General features: G+C 42.5%; 1 protein-coding gene across 5 annotated transcripts; it reads left to right on the forward strand.

Moving 5' to 3' along the window:
• Positions 1 to 242: 242 nt before the first annotated feature.
• TCP11L1 (t-complex 11 like 1) lies at positions 243 to 20913 on the forward strand. Of its 5 annotated transcripts, none has more exons than XM_081012332.1 (12): positions 243 to 488; positions 4837 to 4955; positions 6866 to 7025; positions 8392 to 8524; positions 9342 to 9462; positions 11071 to 11291; positions 12291 to 12427; positions 13625 to 13812; positions 14334 to 14515; positions 15151 to 15323; positions 16593 to 16710; positions 20216 to 20913. In XM_081012332.1, the coding sequence occupies exons 3-12, from the start codon at positions 6872 to 6874 to the stop codon at positions 20232 to 20234; spliced, it is 1446 nt and encodes a 481-aa protein (XP_080868458.1). In that variant the 5' UTR covers positions 243 to 488; positions 4837 to 4955; positions 6866 to 6871; the 3' UTR covers positions 20235 to 20913. The 5 variants fall into 5 exon arrangements, with proteins under 5 accessions (XP_080868458.1, XP_080868459.1, XP_080868457.1 ...); XM_081012333.1 differs by having other exon boundaries at positions 20887 to 20913; XM_081012331.1 differs by lacking the exon at positions 20216 to 20913 and adding an exon at positions 1328 to 1375 and having other exon boundaries at positions 244 to 488; positions 4864 to 4955; positions 16593 to 18751.
• Positions 20914 to 21966: the final 1053 nt, after the last annotated feature.

The following is a 21966-nucleotide window of genomic DNA, read 5'->3' on the forward strand; positions in this document are numbered from 1 at the left end:
ATGCACACGTACAGTGGGAAAAGCCTGGATGCAGCAGCGGTAGTTCTGGAACAGAAAAAAGGCCCGGGGGTGGGAGGGAAGAGCCTTTCGCCCCTCACGCCTTCCGCCAACAACCTCGTCCCTTGATTGACAGCTATCTTGCGTATTGTTATCGCCGGCACGCGCGCGCTCCTCCCTCCCTCCTCCCGCAGCTGCCCATTAGGACTCCTCGCGCTTTGCTTTGAGGCGCTTTAGCTAGGGAGAGCTCAGACATGGCGGCGCCCTGTGAGGAGCCGCCAGCTTCCCCCTGCCCTCTGCAGGCTCCCGGCTGCCTGTGAGGAGGAGGAGGAGGAAGAGAACGACGACGACGGGGATTGCGAGGAGTTCCCGCTAGTGGCGCTGGCGTTGAGGGGCCGCGCCCTTTCCGGCCCCCCGCCGCCCGGACTCGCTTTCCGGAGACCGGGTGCAAAAAAGTTGCTGTCTTCCAGCGCTCGAAGCCTCTCTCTCGGGTAAGCGGGGCTGCGGAATGGCGGGCGGGACGTCTTCTTCCCACTGCAGCCCGGTTGCCCCCTCCTCACCCCTTGCCATCCCTGTCTGCACCAGGACTGGGGGTGGTGGGGTCGGATTTTGGTGCCCCAGAGAGCCGCAAACTCTGCCCCTGTCCCTTCGTCTGCGGGCGCTGTAGCAGAACCGGCGCTGCTTGTTATTCGGCTGCATCGGGGTCCCAGGCCGGGGTCGCGAGGGGCATGCGGGCGAGAGCACAACCCTTGTCGTCCTGTGTGGGCCATTAATCCAGATTAAATCGGAAGGGATGGCATTGCTTATCAGCATGCATGGAGAGAGCGGGGAAATTCCACCGTGTCAGCCCTGCCTGAAGCATTCGTCAAGGGTTAACATCCGTAAAGCAGGAGTTGTGTTTTGAAGGGCTGTCAAAACCAGCCGATTTCCAGTCAGTTCCCGATGCGCGCCTGTCCGGAAATGAGCTCCACTAGCACAGTGGGACTTTACTGCTAGGTAGGCATGCATGCATTATCAAGGCCTGCCTTCCCTTCTGGGCAGCCTCCCAGCAGCGGCATAACTAGCTGCTCGGGGGCGGGGGGGGGCGGGGCGAGCCTCTCCTCTGCCTTTCCCTCAAACTCAGTTTGTCAACCCCCCCCCCCCCAGTGATGACACCCTGGGCGGCTGCAGCCCACACACCCCTTCCTCCCCACTTCCTACCAGGGGCCACATGTAAGTGGTGGGCAGGGACAGAGGACAAAGTGGCAAGAGCAACAACTATTCAGTTTTACCTTTGTATAGTCGGCTGGTTTCTACACACATTCATAAACCTCTCTCTCTATTCTCCCAGCCAGGCAGGGTGGAGAATTCAAGGATGCGTTCCAGCCAGGAAAGAAGGGTATGGAACAGGGCCAGTGATGGGGGTCCCCTGGGGAGGGGGTGTGGTGTGGTGAGCGTCCCAAGGGCCAGATAGAGATGCTTGGAGGATGACATTTGCCCCCTGGGACCGAGGTGCCCCCCCATACAGGATTGCAGCAACAGTCTTTCATTTGCTAAATGGATATTATTGTTCTAATCCTATATCTGAAGATTTTCCTTGTTTTGGAATATAATGGATATACTTTATTTCATAACTCTGCAGCTCCCCAGAAAGAAATACATCAGTTCTCTGATATCACTTATTTTTATTCTCTCTGAGTTATTCAAAGCTTTGTCTGTGCCCACTGAGAATTTTTTATGTGTCACATTGGGAAATATATAGTTTAACTGAAATAGCTGGCACTTCACTCACATCCCTGTTTTTCTAGTTCTTAACCTCAACATTACATGCTTGTCTGAGTAGTCATCTTTTTAGAGTTTCATGCAGACTTTTAGGAAACTGCATAGTCATGCTGAGGTGTAAATAAAATCCAAACAAGATAATATATATGCATTTTATGTATATGCTTTAGGACAAGTCATGCTCTGACACCATAATAACCTGTTTTGATATGTGCTAAGGAAACCTTTTGATAATGGGGACTATACAAAACTTTAAAATTTTGCTGCTTTATTTCCAAGCACTTGTGTACATTCATATGGTGATGTGTGCATGACAGTAGAAAAAGTGAGTGGGGAGGAAGCCTTAGTTTTTCTTTTTATGCCTGTAAAGCCACCTAGTTTGAACTTCATTGATTTAAATCAGTGCTGTGTCATTTTTTTCTGTGTGGTGGTGGTGGGGCATTTTCTTGGGAAACAATGTTCTCCACCCCTGCTGTAAACAGTGCTGTTGAAACTTGGCTGCAAAGTTTGGAAGACATCAAAGAGGAATTCTGTCTCATTGATCTGTATTGCTCTGTTTCTCTCATTTTCCTTTGCTGCCTTCTGTTCAGACACCCTTAACTGGGAGGTGGCAGGGTGCATACCTAGCTGGAAATTATAGCCTTTTGACATGGATGTCATTTCTCAACGCATGTCTGCTGGTTGCATAGGCCCATTGTTATGGAATAAGTTATTACTGTATAATGATTACCTAGCATATTTTTAGTGTGAGCATCACACTGCCCAAGGTTCTGAAGCTGTGAAGTCCTGTCTCAAATTAAACCCTGTGGCTTCTAGGGAAGGCTATGGTGGTTGCATCTTAAAAGTTCTGTGAAATAAACTCAAGGATGTGCAAGCCCGCCACACATCCATCAGGTTTATTCATTAGTGCAACACAAGCAGGTGCAAACACATAGGTACTTCTAGAGGCAGACTCAACCACTTGGCTGATTAAACACTTCTCACCTGTGCTGGCAAGCGGTTCACAAACCTTTAAGGGGCATTACAGCACAAAGGCTACTGCATTAAAAGGAGGAAAACACACAAAACCAAAGTGAAGTTGGAAATGCTAAAATAGAAAAGAAAAGATTGAGTGAAAAAAATGAGGTGGGTCTAAGAATGTTGGGGAAAGGGACCACCAAAGAACTTCTGAAGAAAGTAAAGAGAGGGCAATGTGGGAAAGTGATGATAACAAGGGGGGAGAATCATATGGAGAAATGATATTAGGATTAAAAGGAAGTAAGTGTTGAGATGAGAACTGAACGGGAAAGGAAAATGATGGACGTGTCAGTAGAAGTAGCATATTTCACATGATAAAGGCAAGCATGTTAGGAAGAAACCTCGGCTAGAACTCATCTCCCTGACATTTAGTGAAGGGAATCTTTTTTGTGTGTGTAAGGAAACGGATTCAGTCATATAGTCTGTAGTCTGAGGTGGTAGAACCCAAACAGGTTTTACCATCTCGGTTACCCAAATATTTACTGTCATAGAACCCATATGTAAAATTGGTCAGAGGGATGGTAAATGTGACTCTCCCCATCTTTTTTTTGTCCAATGAACTGCCATTATTGGTTTCCTCTCAGTGAGACTCTGAACCAAAATAAATCGTGCTGGAGAAAAGCAGCAGATGTACAGCAGTTTCACTGGGAGGGGGAGTTAGTTTTCCCAACCCACATATCCCTGCTTCCATTCAGTTGCCACTCCACCATTTCATATGGAGTTGGCAGGATCCATGTTGGATCTACCATTTTCATATCTAGTTTGTCTCTCGGTGTCTGAGAAATCAGCCTTCTTGATGGGGATGTTGCTATTTTGGATTCTTTTTCACTTACACGAGCATGCTAAAAGACTCCATGATGTCAGAGGCTGTAGAACTACTTGGCTGGAGTTGGCGCAGGCATAGTTCTGTTGTTGAATGCGCTCAGAAGAATCCAGTGCATTGTAGGTTGCTTCCTTTTTAATTTGGCAGTTTATGGACAGCCGAGCCATTCAAACTACATATGACACCAGGGAGCTTACTGCAAACCGTAAATATGTGTAAATCATGGGTATAGTTAGGGATGTTTAATTTTAATTATTAGAGTGGAAAACCGGTTATTTAAATCCCTCATTTCCTATACAGTCATCTGTTTCCAAAGCTGGGGTGAGAAACAAAATAGCAACATGGTACACTATAATCTAGCAAAGTGCCTTGTTTTGTTCTATTTGTTGAAGCTCTTTGCTTAATCCATAAACTGTTAACCAACACTTACTTCGAAAAACTGAAGGCAGCACTGGTAGAAGTCCAGACACAATTCTGCCTTCATCAAAAATATGGATAAACTCTGTCTGCTCTAATGTTTCTATTTATTTTAGAAATTTTATCTAGAATGTGAATAATATATTAAATATACAAACAGGTATCAATCCTGGATTATATCAGTCATACATACTTTGGGTCTTCTGGGTTTGGGAAACTTTTGTGTTTGTCTCAAAACTCAAGAAGATGAATCCTGATAAAATTCTAACTTTCCTTTGCATCAGAATGTCAAAGAGATAAGTAACTACTCAACTTTTAGAAGACATCTGAAGGCAGCCCTGTATAGGGAAGCATTTTAATGTTTGATGTGTTATTATGTGTTATTATGAGATATATTTCTGAATGTTAATTAACTCAGTGTCAATTGTGTTGAAGAAAACTTGACAGAATGCCTAGTGGATTCTAAATGCTTTTCAAATGATGCTAGTGAGTTCGAAAGAGGCATTGTGAATACAAAATAACTAGGATTTTTTTCTACACACAGCACACAGAACAGTATAATGAAAATAGCAGTGTGACTGCAGGAAAATGTCATATGGGAAGGATACTGCTGTGAAAGTCTGCCTTTAAATTCCTGTGATCAGTCACAAGCCTATTTATGTATAAATTGTATCTAAACAAGTAGGGCCTCCTTCCATGTAAGAGATTTGGGACGCTTGGGATGCCAGATTCCTGTGATTATTTGCAAATCTGCCCTTTGTTACTGGCGTTTTGTATTTGCCGCTTTGGAACCTAACTCTGTTGTGGTGGCTTTCTTACAGACCTCTTGCTTCTGTTTGACTTTGCAGAACTTGAAGCTGTAGTCTCGCCCCACTGCTTCGCTGGCTCTCTGCCCTTTTCTGACACCCTGAAGGCTTGGTCCAAGGACATTAAGTGAGAAGTAAGTGTGACAATTCATTTATGTGACAATTCATTTATATGGCAAAGAGGCTACCATCATCTAGTGCATGCCCTCAGGATCATGTGCCTATGATCACATGAGGCCGGGGAGTGGGACTATGATCAGTCACCCTGCCTGCCCTGTTTTGCAGGGTGCTCCTGGGGGGTGGTGACACCCTTCCAAGTGGCCCCATGAACTGGAACCTTGAGCGCTTGGAGATCCATCTCATGGGGCAGCCTACATGCATCTGGAATGCTGATGTGACTCCACTAACATGAATGGCATTGTGGAGAGGCTGGGGTAATGGCATCTAAGGGGCAGGCATGTGTTTTCCAGCCTCATGCAATTATAATATGATCCTGAATGCCTATATAGGATTATAGACTCAAAAGGTCAGATTTCCCACCCCACCTAGACTGCTCAAATCCCATATGCTACCTCTGAGCAATTCTTCTTAAAAAAATATATATAGTAAGAATTGTGTGAGGCATTTCTTCTTTGTTCTTCCTTTCCTTTGTCCATTTTGCTGATTTAGAGGCTTCCCTTCTAGACTAGCTAACCAGGCAATCGGCCAGCTTTGCATATCCCAGATGGTCTTTACCGGGATGGATTATGTTTTGTAGTCTTAAGTGATGAGAGGCAGTATCTGATTCATATCAGCATTTCCTGGGGAGATGAAAGACAGATCTTCATATCCATCAGCATCACTTGTCTCATTGCTCAGTGACTTGATGCTGAAAGTGTGAACTGCTTCCCATAGTCTGTGTTCTGTTTGAGATGATGTTAGTTTGGTAGATGGGTGTGATCTGTGGTGGCAATTGCACATCTTCACATCATTGGATGGCAAAGGTCTCTTGTTTCATCACTTATTGCCTTTTAGGTGAATTAATGTTCTAGCAGTAATCATAGGGGCCAGGTTTTTTTTGTTTTGTTTGTTTGTTTTACAAAACCACTGCTAAAGTCTGAAAACAGAACATTTTCTGAAACGAAAAGTTAAAACCAGAAATATTCTAGAAACATTTCTGGGAGAGTTTTCCGGTGCCCTAAATTGATGGGGAACTCCCTTAGCATGTATGACTTATATTTAGTAAGCAAAACTGTATGAACACATCAAAGTCCACCCCCCACCCCCAGTATACTCATAACTATTTGAAGTCAAATATTTTATTGGGAATAAGGTGAATCAATTAAGTACACTTAATGTACTTCAAATATGGTTTAAATGTTACATGCAAATTAATTAAAAAGCATTACTTGAATAGTATTTTTGTTGTAATTGTTCAGATGCATACATTTCCTTACATGGTTACATTTCACAAAATTAAAAAGGTGACAAAACCCATATAATTTTGTCACGCATGCATGTATTTTATATGCATATACATTTATGCTTCGTCAAATATAGGCACCTGAGAAAAGTAAATTATAACTTTAAAACTGCCTTATTTGCCTGGTATTATATCTATTAATTATGCTACTAATTCAGGTTATAATATCATGTACTTTGGGAAAGGGATTATTTTCCAGCCTATATCACAGCTCTTAATATGGCATGATGTCAGAGCTACTATCTTTCCGTATTTGAAATTACAGTTGCTGCTATTATGATGATGATGATGATTATCTATAATCCTTGTTAGTTGATTGTTACCCAAACGTCTCCAGGCAACATTGTCAATATTGAAACAGTGTTATTTTGTTCAAGTGTTTTTAAATAAATAGGTCTAACTTCTGTACAGTACATATTTCTCTCTCTCCCCCCCCCCCCCCAATTTCAGAGAATTTCCCCTCAAAATTCTTAGGTAGAATCCTAGTTGGACTAACTGAATTAGATGCAGGATTTAGCAGAGAATTTGGCCTCAGTGGGAGTGCGTGTATTGGTTTAATTTCTTTCTTCTTAATCCAAAAAGCTGAGAATGTCCCAGGACCCAGGCAGGCCACATACAAGTGAAGGAACATCAGGTAAATCAGAAGATAATCAGCAGGACAACTTGGATAACTCCGAACAGTCTTCCAGAAAGAAGATTCGACAGAATACGCCAAGTCCCAGCAGAGGCAATACACCTCAAGGTAAGCAAAATTACTACTTCAAACCTGATTTCCCTCTTCAGAACCAAAATACCCTCCAGGAGTTCTCTCTCTGTGTTCTGTACATCAAGGTAATTTTCTCACTATAAATGGAGCATTTTCTGAACAGTATGTTTTTTTATTCAATAAAACGTATTTCTTAAACAAGTAGTAACGCTGAACCAGGCTTTCTACCTCACTTTGTGATATTGCACCACATACTCCAATGCATGGGGAGGAAATAAGACATTGGATTGACACCCAATGTTAGAACTGTGGTTTGTATCCAAAGTAGTGCTACGTGAATGTTCTGTGAACGCAAGGACTTCTACTTGAGCAATTGAATGTTTTATCCCATCCTACTCTCACATGCCCCCTAAATCTGTTCTAATGGTTTCCCCAAATCTCTTGAGCAGTTTTGGGGAGGGCACATGCAAGGAGAGGGTGTGAAAGTCATGGAATCATGTAGTGTTGGAAGGGACCCCGAGAATCATCTATTTCAACCGGCTGCAATGCAGGAATCTCATTGCACAAGTGAGAATCCTAGCATTAATGGGGCACATTAATAGAGTACTGCCCCATGCTTATTTGTAGTCCAATCTCAGTTTTTATTTCCTGAAGCTGGAAATCTTGCAGCTTTTCCTTTCTGTTTCTTCCTTAAATGGCAGAGTTTTTGGTTGCTTCCAATGTCGTGAATTCAACATACCTCACTTATTGATGAAGGGCTATATCTTTTGTTTCCTTTTAACAGCCCTCCTTTCCAATTTTCCTCTTTGATGTTGTTGTAGCACAAATTCTGCCCATCTGACAGCTTTCACTTTTTCCTTTTTGTGACCATACCTTCCTTTCTCAGAAGGCTTTGTGAGGAGAAGCATATTCCTTCTCTTCATCTTTGAATTTTACAGGCAAGGATTTGCACAGAATGACCTGTAAACAGCCCACTTCTTTGTGCAGCTTCAAACATGATGGTAGCATACAAACTCCACAGGATGGTCACAGACTGAACATGGCAGCCTTCCCTACCCTGGTGCCCTCCAGATCTTATTGGACCAACTCCCATCAGCCCCAGGCAGTCAGGGATGACGGGAATTGCAAGCCAACTATATCTGGAAGTCACTACATTGGGAAAGGTTGAGATGTACCATTAGATAGCTTATCTTTTTTGAGGACATTCTTGAAACATAGTGGACATTTACTTCTACTATTTCCAGTGGTATCTTTGATTGTCCATTCTTATCAATTCTTAGGAACTGTAAACTTTAAAATAATACAGACCATGCTCAGTGAGATGGGAACAGTCATCTCTGTTAATTTACAATTTTTTAAATTAATGGGACATTTTGCTGAAGTATATTTCATTGCCTTACAGCCAGCCCTCCTCAGTTTGTGTCAGTGGAGGAGCTGATGGAAACGGCAAAAGGAGTTACCAACATGGTGTTGGCCCATGAAATTGTCGTCAATGGAGGCTTCCAAATTAAGCCAGCCGAATTGCCAGAAAACAGGTATGATGTCTATTGTCGCAAGCATAAAAAGTTTAAAACAAAAATATAATTTTTGCTGTACGAAAAGGCAGCACCACAACTACTGGATCCAGGGGTGGGGAAAAATCAGTTAAAAACATCTCACTGTTTTTACATGGAAGTGAGAAATACAGAAAATCTTGTGGCTGGTCAGGCATTTGTTGAGAGAACATAAGCTTGTTAACAGTGGATACACCATATTCTGTTTGCCATGAACCAAATGCATGGGATCCTCCTCACCCTGTGAACCACATCCTCTCCCCGGAGGCCACCAGCAACAGGCTCATATAGCCATGAAGGTTAGCTTTGTACATCTAGCTCAAGTGTTATATCCTATATGTAGTCAGGGAACGTTATGTTCATGTTTCTACATAAAGTCTATTAAGAGCATAGGAGGAGATAGAATGCTTACATCAGAATACACACACAATCAGCTGTGATTCAAATTTCCACATTCACCACACAACTCATTTAGGAAGCTGTTTTGCATATTATCTATGGACGGAGTTCTCAAAACCTTCCAGCCCTTCTGGCAGCTACACCCCCTATCCTTTTCATCCCATTTTGGCGACAGAGTCTCCCTTACGTGTTCCTTTTGAGCTAGAACTTCCTCTTGGACGCAGTGAATTATTTTGTTCTCTACCAATGTATTTTATTCAACTGTAATGTTGGACATTTCAAGAAACCACCTAACTGCTAGTGATGGTTCCCCCCCCTCAAAGCGTCACGAGCTCATTGTACTTGGCTTTGTGTTAGAATTACCATTTCAGTTTTCTTCTCCTGTTGTGTTGCTTGTCAGCCTTGAAAGAAGAGTAAGGGATATTGTCCACAAAGCTTTTTGGGATTGCCTGGAAACACAGCTAAAGGAAGATCCACCATCATATGATCATGCAATTAAACTTGTGGGAGAGATCAAAGAGGTAAGAGGGGCTAATGTATTTCCATAAGCATACTTCTTGTCCATACATGATTCTATATTGTTTAAGGGTAGTTGCAACTGTATCAATCCCAGTACAGGTCTTCAGAGACCTACACTCTTTCCTGCTCCCAGTACATTTCTTCCTTCTCTTTGCTTCCTGTTTTCTAACTAGCAACCAGCCCATAAAAAGGTTCTGCCCTGCTTTCCTGTGACTGCTAAGTTCCTTTGGCAGGTACTATGTCAAAAGCTTTTTGAAAGTCCAAGTAATTATATTATCTTCCAGATGGACTTCATTTACGTTATTTGCTAATATCTGCAAAGAGTTGTAAAAATATGATGAGGCATGTTCAGAAGCATCTTTGATTTAGACAAATAGAGATCCTCATGTCCTGTTCGAGCCTCACAAAGGCGTTTGATTGGGTAGTGCTGGAGCCAATGTACAAGGCTAGATAAATTAATTGGCCTGATCTATCAAGGCAGTTCCTATTTTCTTAGACCAATGGCATCTTTAGTCTAGTGTCCTGTCTTCAGCATTGACCCTGTTTCATAAGGGCATGGACTGGTGGCAGGCAACACCTGAATCCTTTGGATAGCTTTGCAGTGCTTCCATAATGACTTACAGCCTTAAGCCCTGCCCCACTGTGCTCTGGAATCAGTATGGCAAACAGTTTCTGTTGTCTCGTAATCCAATTTACAACCTGTCGCTAGTGAAAAATTATGTCGGTCACAGTCTGCCACTTGATTGACTGAGGCATTTCATTCCTCTTCCCTGGCCCCTTTAACATCTGTGATGGAACTACTCATTGTGTCTCCGCGTATCTTCAGAACCTGCACACTGCTTCTCCTCTGCAAAGTGAGGTCAGTAGAGGGAGATTTGCAGGGAAGAAGCGGCAGCAAGAGAAGCGGAGCTTAATCCTACCCTCTCTTGCAGTTTCCCCCTTGCAATCTGCAACCCCATCTCTGTTTCAGATCCATGTTTGTGATGGAAATAATCATTCTAAAAGTTAAGCAAAGTGGCAGTTGAAGAACAAGTTAAGTACCCTTTCTCACATCCCCTGTTTCTTTGCTGATGTCCCTCCTTGACACCACTTTGCAGAATGGAAGCATCAGATGTGAGTTTAAGGATATAAAATGGAGCAGAATTTGTCACCCTTCAATACACTGGAGCTTATGCATGCGTACACCAGTGTTAACCCCCTGTTCCAGAAACCAAGCGTTGCATCCAACAAAGCCATCCTGTTTGTGCAAGGGCTTCCACTTGCAGAATGGAACTACCCCTCCCTCTCCCCACAATCCATCCCCCAAATATGCTCCAGAGGGTTGGGATAAGCCTACAACAGACTGGTGGGGGGGTGGAGGAGAGGAAGGGGATGTTCTTGAGCAAGCAGAAATCCTTGTACACATGGGATTACTTCATTGGATGCAACCCCAAAACAGTTCTTCTGTACACAGTGAATGAAAACTTCTATTAATGTTAATGATTTGACCTTATTTTACTTTTCCTAGTAACACAATATTGCTGCAACTGTTATTCACTTCGAAATAGTGTTGATTGATACAGCAACATAATACTGCTATGAGCTAACAAAGGAACATTGCTTTCTTTCAGACGCTTTTGTCTTTTTTGCTGCCTGGCCATACTAGATTAAGAAATCAGATTACCGAAGCTCTAGACCTGGAGCTGATAAAACAGGAGGCAGAGAATGGTGCCCTTGACATTTCGAAGTTGGCAGAGTTCATTATTGGAATGATGGGAACGCTCTGTGCTCCAGCTAGAGATGAGGAAATTAAGAAGCTGAAAGACATTCATGAAATTGTTCCCCTGTTCAGGTACTCACATTAAATCAGTGTCTGCCTATGGAAAAATACTTTGAATGTTTTTGATAACCATTGGCAGAATACAAAAATTATGCATGTAGCAATGAAATAATACATGTGTGTTCATGTTTGTTTAATGGAGAACTTATTGGTGGAAATGCAAGTGCAAGAATAGTGAATAATATGGAAATTATTTTTTTATCAAGACTACTTTTATAGAGGCATTCATTGCAACTGGGATTTCCCTCTCCAGCTAGTTTGGAAAGTAGATAAAATCATGTATACTCCTAAATACACACAAAATGTGGCATTTATGTCTACCCCTCCCTACGGCTTTAGCTGACGTGTCAGACTGAGGTGGGCATTCATATTTTGCTTGTATGTTCCTCAATGATGAAGGGGAAGGGAAAGGAGGAGAAAGATTTTTTTTCACATTGGATACCAAATGCATGGGAATGTATTCTAGTCCGGCCTTCTACCTGACATTGTAATTTCTGTATGGGAGGGGGCTCTTTGTTTTTGTAAAGATGAGCATTAATTCATGTAAGCCCCAACTGCAGTATTAAGCTGTCTCAGGCTTATCATCTAAGCAAGAATTGGGCAGTAGTGATCTGAAAAACTGCTAAAGGTAATTTTTAGCATATAATACATATGCCAACGGAATTGTTCTCTAGAAAGCACTGTATGTCTTCCTGTTCTTTAAAAGGGGATTGTTCCTAGTTCTCCCCACATAGTTCTTTAGTTAGATTACTTAAATATGATTTGCCCCCTTAGCTCTTCACTTTTTCATTTGCTTTATCTCCTTCTTTTACATTTGATAAATATTGCAAATTTTGGGGGCATGCGATTTGATTTATTGCAGACATTTAGACATGCTGTATTTCTTATTGATACCGTTTTTTAAAATACTGCGCACTGCTTTGATTTATTTTTTTAAAGAAAATTAAGCGATTTATAAATGTCCTTAAATAACTATACACACCTGCTTGAAATGTCTTCTTGATTTTGCAGAGAGATTTTTTCTGTGTTGGACTTGATGAAAATGGACATGGCTAATTTTGCTGTCACCAGCATAAGGCCACATTTAATGCAGCAGTCAGTTGAATATGAAAGGAAGAAGTTTCAGGAACTTTATGAGAAACAACCAAGTACGGTTTTTGTTATTTTGCATTGCTAAATGATCTGCTTTTTTGTTTCTTAAAAGACAAATTTATTAAGCTGATTCATCATAACTGTTCAGTCCTTAATTTGATAATTATGCCAAAATAACTCCCCATGAACGGCAGAAAGCTTACTGAACTCAGTGGGGCTTATGTCTGATGAACTGTATATGGGAGGTCCTTCTGCATAAACGTTGGGTGTTTCTCAGTGCCGTGAATGGGAGCATGCAATGCAGTTTAAAGATTGCAGTTTTAGCATAACTGTATTAGGGGGAAAGGGACGCAGGTGGCGCTGTGGGTTAAACCACAGAGCCTAGGACTTGCTGATCAGAAGGTCGGCGGTTCAAATCCCCGCGACGGGGTGAGCTCCTGTTGCTTGGTCCCTGCTCCTGCCAACCTAGCAGTTCGAAAGCATGTCAAAGTGCAAGTAGATAAATAGGTACCACTCCAGCGGGAAGGTAAACGGCGTTTCCGTGAGCTGCTCTGGTTCGCCAGAAGCGGCTTAGTCATGCTGGCCACATGACCCGGAAGCTGTACGCCGGCTCCCTCGGCCAATAAAGCAAGATGAGCGCCGCAACCCCAGAGTCGGTCACGACTGGACCTAATGGTTAGCGGTCCCTTTACCTTTACCTATTAGGGGGAAATGAGCAGTGCTAATAAAAATAAGCATTCAGAGTGCAAATGTCTGGATATCTATTTCAGTTTTTAAAGCCAAATTATTAACCAACTAAAAAAATTCAGTCAGCTGAAAATCCAGAAACAATAGGTCCTTGGATAGAATTATTCAACATGCCTTAGTTCTTAAGGCCATCTTCCCTAAGGACCAACACCCTTCCCTAAATGTCTTTCACATTGGAGGTGATGCTGATCCAAAGGGAGATGGCTTTCTCAGCTGTGGTGCTCCAAGTATGAAATATTTTAGATCTGATGATGAGAGACTTCTCTATTCCCCTAGGCATTTTAAGTATTGTTTCACATCCTACACCTGCTCATCTTATTTGTCAGCTGTTTTCATGTCTTTTGTTTTAAACTGTTCTGATTGGTTTGCGCGATATATGAACAAAATAAAAACATTCTGTTCAATCAGTTTTGACCAAGGGCGGTATAAAAATATTTCAAATGTATAGGCAGGAAAATGGGTTGATGAGAAAATGGTCTGGTAAGTCCGTTTCTCCCTCAAAACAGATTCCTTAGATTTCATCACTGAGTGGCTGCAAGAAGCTGCGGATGACCTGAGATCCAGAATGGTGCCTGCTATTGATCATGGTGCCACATCTACCAGTACTGCTCCTGTGCTCTGTCCAGTTGCTGTACAGAATCATGCATACCTTAAGCTCCTCAAATGGGATCATCTGCAAAAGCCTTTTCCAGAGGTAACTATTTGCTTCTCTGCAATTACTATAACAATGTTTGGATTGGTAGGGTGCATTCAGACATACACTTGAACTCGGTTGGGCAAGCCCCTTTGAATGCTAAATACGGGGATGAGTATGGGATTGTGTGGCAGTGTGGGATGTGCTTGTTGTTGTTGATTATCGTCTTTGAACCTAATCTAGAAGTTCCTGGTAGCTTATACACTGAGTCCTCTTGTCAAGTGGAGCTGTTAGTCAGTCTGTAACAGGTCTATGCTCATCTGCAATCTTATCGTGGATGAAAGGGCTGACCTGACATGTTTTGCTGAGGCTTGGGTAGATCGGCTGTTCTTGCAAGGATGCTTAGTACTGCACCTGGCTAGCCCAGAGGATTGAGGTGAGGGTGCTGCCGTTATCTTCATCAGACAGTCTCCTGAACTAGGAAATGGACGTTGAGAGCTTACACTATATAACTATTACATCATCTCGCCTTGCTCCCTGCATTTATTATCCTCTGTTGTGTTAAATTTTTTTTTTTACAGACTGTGCTAATGGACCAGAGCCGCTTCCAGGAAATGCAGCTGGAACTGGACCAGCTTATTTTAACTGGAGCGATTCTTCTGGTAACATTCAATGCTGCAGGCACAGCGCTTTCAGGCTTGCCAGCATTTACGGCCAATCTCAAAATGGTTATCCGGGTACTGCTGACAGGTCTACACCTCCCGTGAGTACTGTGTGACTTTGGGGCCCTTTATAGGGTGATGCAGGATGATATAGACGTCAGTTTCAACTAGATCTCGGGCCTGTTTTGAAAGGAGACTTGCACATTCTTCCCTACTTCTCCAAGTAGTAAAAGGCTTTAGAAATTATGAGGAATTTCCATTATGAGGTATAAATAGCCTTTCGGATAATTCTAATCTTCACATTTGGAGTAACCTTTCATTATATCACTTCAGAATACAGGGCTGTGGGAATCTCCTGATACTCTCACATGTGAGAAATAAAACGGAATGGGAAAGGGTTATAGGTAGTTTCTTGTGTGGAGAACATTTAAACATATGCATTCTGAAGAGTTATGAGTCTGAATTTTTCTTAATGTAGCTCCCAGTTGTGTCTAGGAAATTGCTGGCACCCCCCCCCCCCCAATATAGACACACCCACTTGTTTCTTTTAGAACTCAAATCCCCTCTTTAAAAAGGAAGTAGTTGGTGTGTGATGATTCCTCCAGTAATGTTCCCTCAGTCTGTAAGGTTTTTACTCATATAGCTCATGTTTTGTTTGATTGGTATACATTAGCTAACCTGTCAATTAAATTCCATCTTGCTTATGAGCTGTTAAAGTTTGATCATCTTTTTCTAGCTCCTTCAACTTGAGTGAAGCATTGGCTGTCATAAGTGAAAAGATTTGTGCTGAAGTTAATAGTTGCCTTTCCCAACATGGATTCACACCTTTCACACTTGAGAAGGAGACAGAGCTTAAAGGACAGATCCAGGCTGTGGCCAAGCCTAATAACACTGTGTGCAAACTGATAGGTATGCTTTGTAGATCAGATGACTGCTCTTTTCCCTGCAATAGTTGTGCAAAATCCATTGTTCTGCATGTCTAAGTCAAACATACATTTGAGGACATGGGTATATCTTATTTTTGTAAAGTGAAGGGGATAGTAATGCTTCAAATGGGTGAATGCACTCGTTTTGAGATGAGAGATTGTATTGGCTGCATGTGCACATCATAAGACTAAGCCAAAAATCCTGGTTTCAAGAGCCAGGATATGCATGAGCAGTATGCACTTGTAGGCAGCCCCTTTCTTGCTGCTTCGTTCCTCCCTTTCTTGAGCTGCAAAAGCAAGCCAGGACTGAACCATAGCTTCTTGTTATATGCATATCCTGAAACTATGACTAATGGCTTCAAAACAAGCCAAGGTATTAAACCAACATTAAACCTTGGTTGAATGACACTATCTTGTTTGGAAGCTAAAAACCAGTTTCAAAGTTTTCATGTAATGGGAAACTATGCTTAAGTGCTGAATCCTGTAAAGGAAAGTGGCAGGAGCCTGCAGCCACTGCCTAGCATAACCATTAAAAAGCTACTGTATTTTTCTCTCCCTAAGACGCACCTAGTTTTTAGAGGGGGAGTGCAAGAAAAAAAAATTCTTTAAAGTGATTGTATACATCCCAGGCTCTGCTCAGCGCTCCCTTTCACGAGCCGCGTGCAGTGTGTGTGCGGTGCTTGCAGGCTTTTCCCCGAGGAGGGAGAAGGGCAGCCCATCAGTGACTGCCCTTCTCCCACCTCGCGGGAAAGCCCTCAAGAGCTGCTCACATGCTCCACGCGGCTCTTTAAAGGGAGCGCTGAGCAGAGCCTCCTGCCTGTATTCACTCCATAAGACGCACACACATTTCCCCTTACTTTTTAGGAGGGAAAAAGTGTGTCTTATGGAGCGAAAAATACGGTACTTTGTCAAGGTGTGGAGGTCAAAAACCAGGAAGGAAGGAAGGGTTGCTTTTGGAAAATGAAACTTTTTGTTGAGGAATTACTGAAAAGTGATGTCAGGTTTGAGTTTTCCAGCTATGAGTGAGGGTGTTCCTCTTGGAACTGGGAATCAGAGATACATGGGAATGTTTGAAATGAAGGTGAAATGATGCTAAAAGAACTCCAGATTTTGTTCTGTCTGTGATTGCGGTAAGACGGTTGTATGAAAATAAAAATTAAGCACCATTATGAGCCTATTTGATGCATGTTATCAAAAGAGGATTTTGGGATCTTTCAGTAAGTCTTACTAATAATTTACTTCCCTTCTCAAGATTCAAGAATCCAGTCGTTTCTGGAGAGCTACCTTGCTTCTGGCCATCAGAAATCTCTTCCTGCCATTCCTGGTGGATTAGGCCCTATTCAGAAAGAGCTGGAGGAAATTGCTATCAAGTACGTTCGCCTTGTTGACTACAACAAGATGGTCTTCAGTCCTTACTATGATGCAGTTCTCAGCAAAATACTGAATGAAGAAGACTCATCTTAGCTATCTGTGAGCAAAACTGGGAAGACTCATTGGTATGCTGCCCTAAAGAAGATAGGGTAGGAGAAGGCTGTTACACTCATGCTTTCTGTCAGAATGATGAGGGTTGGGAAACAGAGGCCTTTTTCAGACCCCAGTTGTTTCTTGGGGATCCCCACAGTCTGTCTTGGTATCCCCTATTCCCCACCAGACCCCCTCAAACACAGACCAGTTCTGTTTAGGAACTTAAGTCAAATTCAACACAGCACAGTTTTATTTAGGCACTTGCGTGTTGGAGGTAGAACGAGAAGTTGCAAGATTTAAATGTTCACTTCCCCCTGCTTTCACCCCAGTTTAGTAACTGCTCGAAGCCAATGCCAGTCCGCAATTGGACTAGTGCAGAGATGTGCTGCTCCCATCCCATCCTGGTCCTTCTGGCTGCTGTGTATGCGAGTGTGCTTCTATACATGGATCACTGTTATTTGGGTCAGGGTGGTCAACTGTATGTGTTGTAGAAAACTTACAATCCTTGGGCAACAGCTTTGCTAGGAATCTTTCACTAATACAGTAGCGATGACTGAGTGGCAAGCGGATACATCAGGTGATGTAAAAGGTACATGAAAATACACCAGTTTAGTACTTACTATTTCAAAGCAAGTAAGAACTGATGGTGTATTGACTTTTGAAATAAGGGCTTGAGGGTAAGACTAAAATGATAGATGTTGAAATTATCCTATTAGCATGTACATTGATGCAAAAGAGGCTAGTAAACTTCTCTTTCTATATTAAGTTTTAAATAGTTCTGAAGATCATCCCAAAAATTGTGTCAGTAACTTCAGTTTCCAGATACTCAAAACTTGGATATTGGTAGTTAAAGCACTTTAAATGCAGTCTGCAACACTCTTAAGTCCTTCTGCCAGCCAGGTTTTTTTCTAAAGTATTTTATTCTGTACCTGCAGATATTCTACCAAAAGCATATATAACTATATTTTTGTAGAGTATTTTCTGGTTCTTCTCTACTGCAATATTCACATTCTGTAGACTCTATATATTGTTTCTCCTCTCGAAGTGAAAGCAAAAAGTCTGATGAGGGAATTTCTTCCTCCTGTATTGCTGGAGGCATGAAATGCTAATATAGGTGAGGAAAACTTTAGATATCTGAAAAAGTTGGATAATGGAGTATCCATTTAAGTTCATTCTGGAATTTATCTACATATTATAAAAGCCTGTGATTTAGGTGAGAAGTTGGGCTAGCTCTTAGCTTAGTAATATAATACTGTGTCCCTAATCCAAGTGCTCTTTGTACATAGTCGTACATTATGAGCCTACAGCTTAGCATGTGTGCTTGCAGAGATACTGCTGGCACTGATCATGGTGAATTCCTCCCCCCCCCCTTTACCTCATAGAGTAGCCTTTGGAAGGCCTGATCCAGCAGACAACCCACAGGCAGGAAGTTTCCCTCTGCCCGTCGCATCACCCTTTCCGGACTTGGATGCAATACTTTTCTTTGAATGTTAGAAATAGTGAAAATAGTGATTTTAAATTTATAGTAGGAAGTGGACTACCTTTAATGTCCCATGGAGTTTATAGAAAACTTTCTGCTAGGTTTTAAAACAAGTGTTTTCAGGAGTTCATAAACATGTGACTTATTGGATACTTGAGGACATTAACTGTTTCTTAGGTGGGCTCTCTTGTTAAAAGTTTTCTAACATCAGAGACATGGATGTGTATGTTGATTCACAAATATGAGAGGCAAAAATAATTCTGTGAATTGGCTTTCGAAATTGCTTTTGGTTGAAAAGCCACAATGCACAGTATGCTTCCTGAATGTTTAGTAGCTGTTTTAATCTTAAAAGGGAACAAAGATAAAAGCCTCTACATTAAGTAATCTCTCTGAATAATAGAATTGCTGTAAAGCAGACCAGCCCCCACCCATCATTATTTAATGAAACTTTCTCTGTTTATGTTTTTTTTAAAAGAGGTTCTCTTTAACTATTCGGCCCATTGTGTTTGAAATGTGATGCTCGTGATGTCTGGATATACGGCAAAGGTATAGGGCTAAAAGGTTATCCTCTGTGAAAAACTGTGGTTGGCACCTACCTGAAACGTAGATCTATGAAGTTTGAGTGAGTCTGTGAGGTTGGGTTTTAGGACTCACCAGTGCAGCAAAGGCAAGACAAATGTCTTGGGAAGGGGGCGGAGCTCCCAGCATTCCTCAGTCTATGGACTCACCAAGTGGAAAGCAGGCACTGAAATTCAAATGGTTATGAAATAGAACAGTAACAAGGACAAACATACAATCGTCCCTCCCCAAAAGTAGAACTGCAACAGGAGTAAATTTACCTTGAAAGCAAGGCTTGATAATTATGCAGCCAACCTAATCCCAACAAGGTGATACTTCCAATCAACTCTCAAATTTTATTACACTCATTGAATATGGGTATGGCCCTTAACTAGCTCACTCACACTATGGAGACCTGTATTTCAGGCAGGTGCGAATTACACCCGTAGCGGGAGTGAGCCTGTCTGGTTGGGACATAAAATGGCTAATCCCAATTTGGGCAGGACCCTGACAATCTGGGAACATCTGCTGAAGGACAGCCTCAACCTCAGCTGAGACATGCTTGTCAATTTACTATAAAATTGACATACTTTTAAATACAGTTACAGATAGGTAGCCGTGTTGGTCTGCCATAGTCAAAATAAAAAAAACCCTTCCAGTAGCACCTTTAAGACCAACTAAGTTAGTTCTTGGTATGAGCTTTCGTGTGCAAGCACACTTCTTCAGATACATTTGTAAGTACCCTGAGTAGCAGATCTTCCAGGACTCACAGTCAAGATGGTACCCAGGCAAGGAGGGAAGCCATTACCACCCCACCTCCTGGTCCAGGGCCCTTAATCTATTGTTTACCCCAGGCTGCCTGGCTCAAGTTCCTCAGAATATTCACAGCAGCTTCCCTCACTTCTTGTAGCGGCAGTGCCATGCAGCCCAGCTGCATCAAATGGGCCTTGACGGGTCAGCATTTTGGCCTTGCAGATACAGAAATGGGTGAACCTCTCTGCCTCCGGGATGTGGGAAAGCGAGGCCAGGAGCTATTCTAAAGGAACCCCCTCTTCTGTGAGCTTTTGACACTCTGCCAAGGTGCTGCCAATCTTCTGGGCACCCCGAACTGCTCTGCGTCCTCCATGGAACGCCAGAAGGAGCAGTCCAGGGCCTGCTTCCCCTTTGGCAGCTGCTTTTTTATTGGGAAGGTCATCAGGGGCCACTTCCTGCATTTCCCTTGGGATGCAAACCATTGCTCCTGCAGACAAAGATGGCGACTGGGGATGAGAGACAAATGGCACTCACCATAAGTGCCCCAAACACTTATGAAAGCAATCAGATGCTTGGTCAAGCAGCCAGCCAGCCAGTCAGTCACTCTCTGTCTCTCTTAGGACAAGAAAAAGAGAATGAAAACAACAAACAAGCCTGAAGAAAGTCAGAATAGAAGGACATAGGAGCAGAAAGCAAAGACATGTGCAGCTTGCAGTAAAGGCAGGACAGATTAAGGAATGCTTAGATCTCCACCTCCTTCCCAAGGTGTTTGTCACGCTGGTGAGGCCTAAACCTGGCAAGGCTCACTCCAACTCAGGAGATAGATGAGTAGATAAGATACCCTGGGCTACCACAAAGGATCAAATCAGTGTTCTTCACATGGAACAACAAAAAACAGTCTACTCTCCCATTGATATAGACTTCACTGTGCTCAACTTTGGCTGGGTTGTACCTCTCGGGTCTAGAATTGCCAAAGTAAAATAATTATTCCTCGCTTATATTAGTCAAATTGTTCCTTTAGGCTTAGCTTCCTACACATCTGACCATTTAAAGAAAAAAGTGCTGCTTGATAATTTGCAACAATAAGTTGGAAAGGGGTGGGGGATGGCAAAGGTGGAAATTCAGTATTCTAATATTGTCTGACTTGTATTTCCTTGAAGCTGTTAATGTGATATTGTTACTGTTTTTCTTATGTGTTTTATGTTGCTGCTGTTGACTTCATCTATGCACCACTAATGTGAGACTGTAACTCATCTGTAATAAATTTTTGTGTGTACTTTACATGTTGCAGTTACAGATAAACAGCGATTGCCCGCCATTCTTCTTTCTGGTCTGTATGCAGTTTTTGCTCCTTTCATTACTTGTTGCAGGCAAGTATTTTATCTTTTTAATTCCCCCTTAATATCTATGTATGCGTTCAAGTTCTGGAAGAAAGAGCTATAGCTTAAAGTGCAATTCTACAAGAACTGCTGGTATGCGGAGCAGTGGATGGGTTGGTGGGACTGCAGCGCTCACCTTCTGTTGCAGTGCCGCTGCATACTGGTACAAAGAGATTTGAGGGGACAGTGAGATAAGAGAGACCTCTGCCTTGTCCCTCTGTCCTGGTATGCAGCAGTGACACAACCAGAAGCAGGTGAGTGATGTGGACTCCCCCATGCCATCTGTTACTGTGTATGCGTTATTGCCATTGATTTATTTTAGCTAGTAGATTACTCGAGAAGCAGTGCCACTTGCCACATAAGGAGGTGGTTACAGTGGTACCTCGGGTTACAAACACTTCAGGTTACAAACTCCGCTAACCCAGAAGTAGTACCTCGGGTTGAGAACTTTGCCCCAGGATGAGAACGGAAAGTGTGTCGGCGGCATGGCGGCAGCGGGAGGCCCCATTAGCGAAAGCACGCCTCAGGTTTTGGGATAAGGATGGACCTCCAGAACAAATTAAGTTTGTAACCCTGAGGTACCACTGTATTTGTAACCTCAAGAGCACACCAGTGTGTTGGCTATTACTGGCCCCTGGATGTTTAAGGACCTGTAGACGGATGGGTAGCTTTCTGTTTGAATGTGGCTGGATACTGCACGTGACCTTGCGGTAATCCCCAGTACATGTATCCCCATAATTTCATCCCATTTCTGCATTAATTACACTTTTAGAAATTTCAGTATAAAACTGCATTTAAATATATTTTAATACTTTTTTTGAGAAGGTAAGAAGCTGGTGGATAACTAAGCTTCAGAATGTACCTTAGTCTGGTTCATTCAGATCAGTTGAGGTCCAGCTGGAATTTGTAAAGATCAACTGCTTGCAGCATTCCGAATGCAGCGGTTTGTCTCAGGGTGTTAATTGCCACGCGGTAGAATTAAACCGGTTCTT

Source organism: Podarcis pityusensis (assembly GCF_964106645.2).
Source record: "Podarcis pityusensis genome assembly, chromosome: 1".
NCBI lineage: Eukaryota > Metazoa > Chordata > Lepidosauria > Squamata > Lacertidae > Podarcis > Podarcis pityusensis.

Bases quoted from the DNA above. Each gene is read 5' to 3' on its own strand.
- TCP11L1 (XM_081012331.1), top strand. From the start codon at position 6,872: ATGTCCCAGGACCCAGGCAGGCCACATACAAGTGAAGGAACATCAGGT. The intron at 9,463-11,070 runs GTAAGAGGGGCT...GCTTTCTTTCAG, and splicing joins TTGTGGGAGAGATCAAAGAG to ACGCTTTTGTCTTTTTTGCT. The intron at 15,324-16,592 runs GTATGCTTTGTA...TCCCTTCTCAAG, and splicing joins CACTGTGTGCAAACTGATAG to ATTCAAGAATCCAGTCGTTT.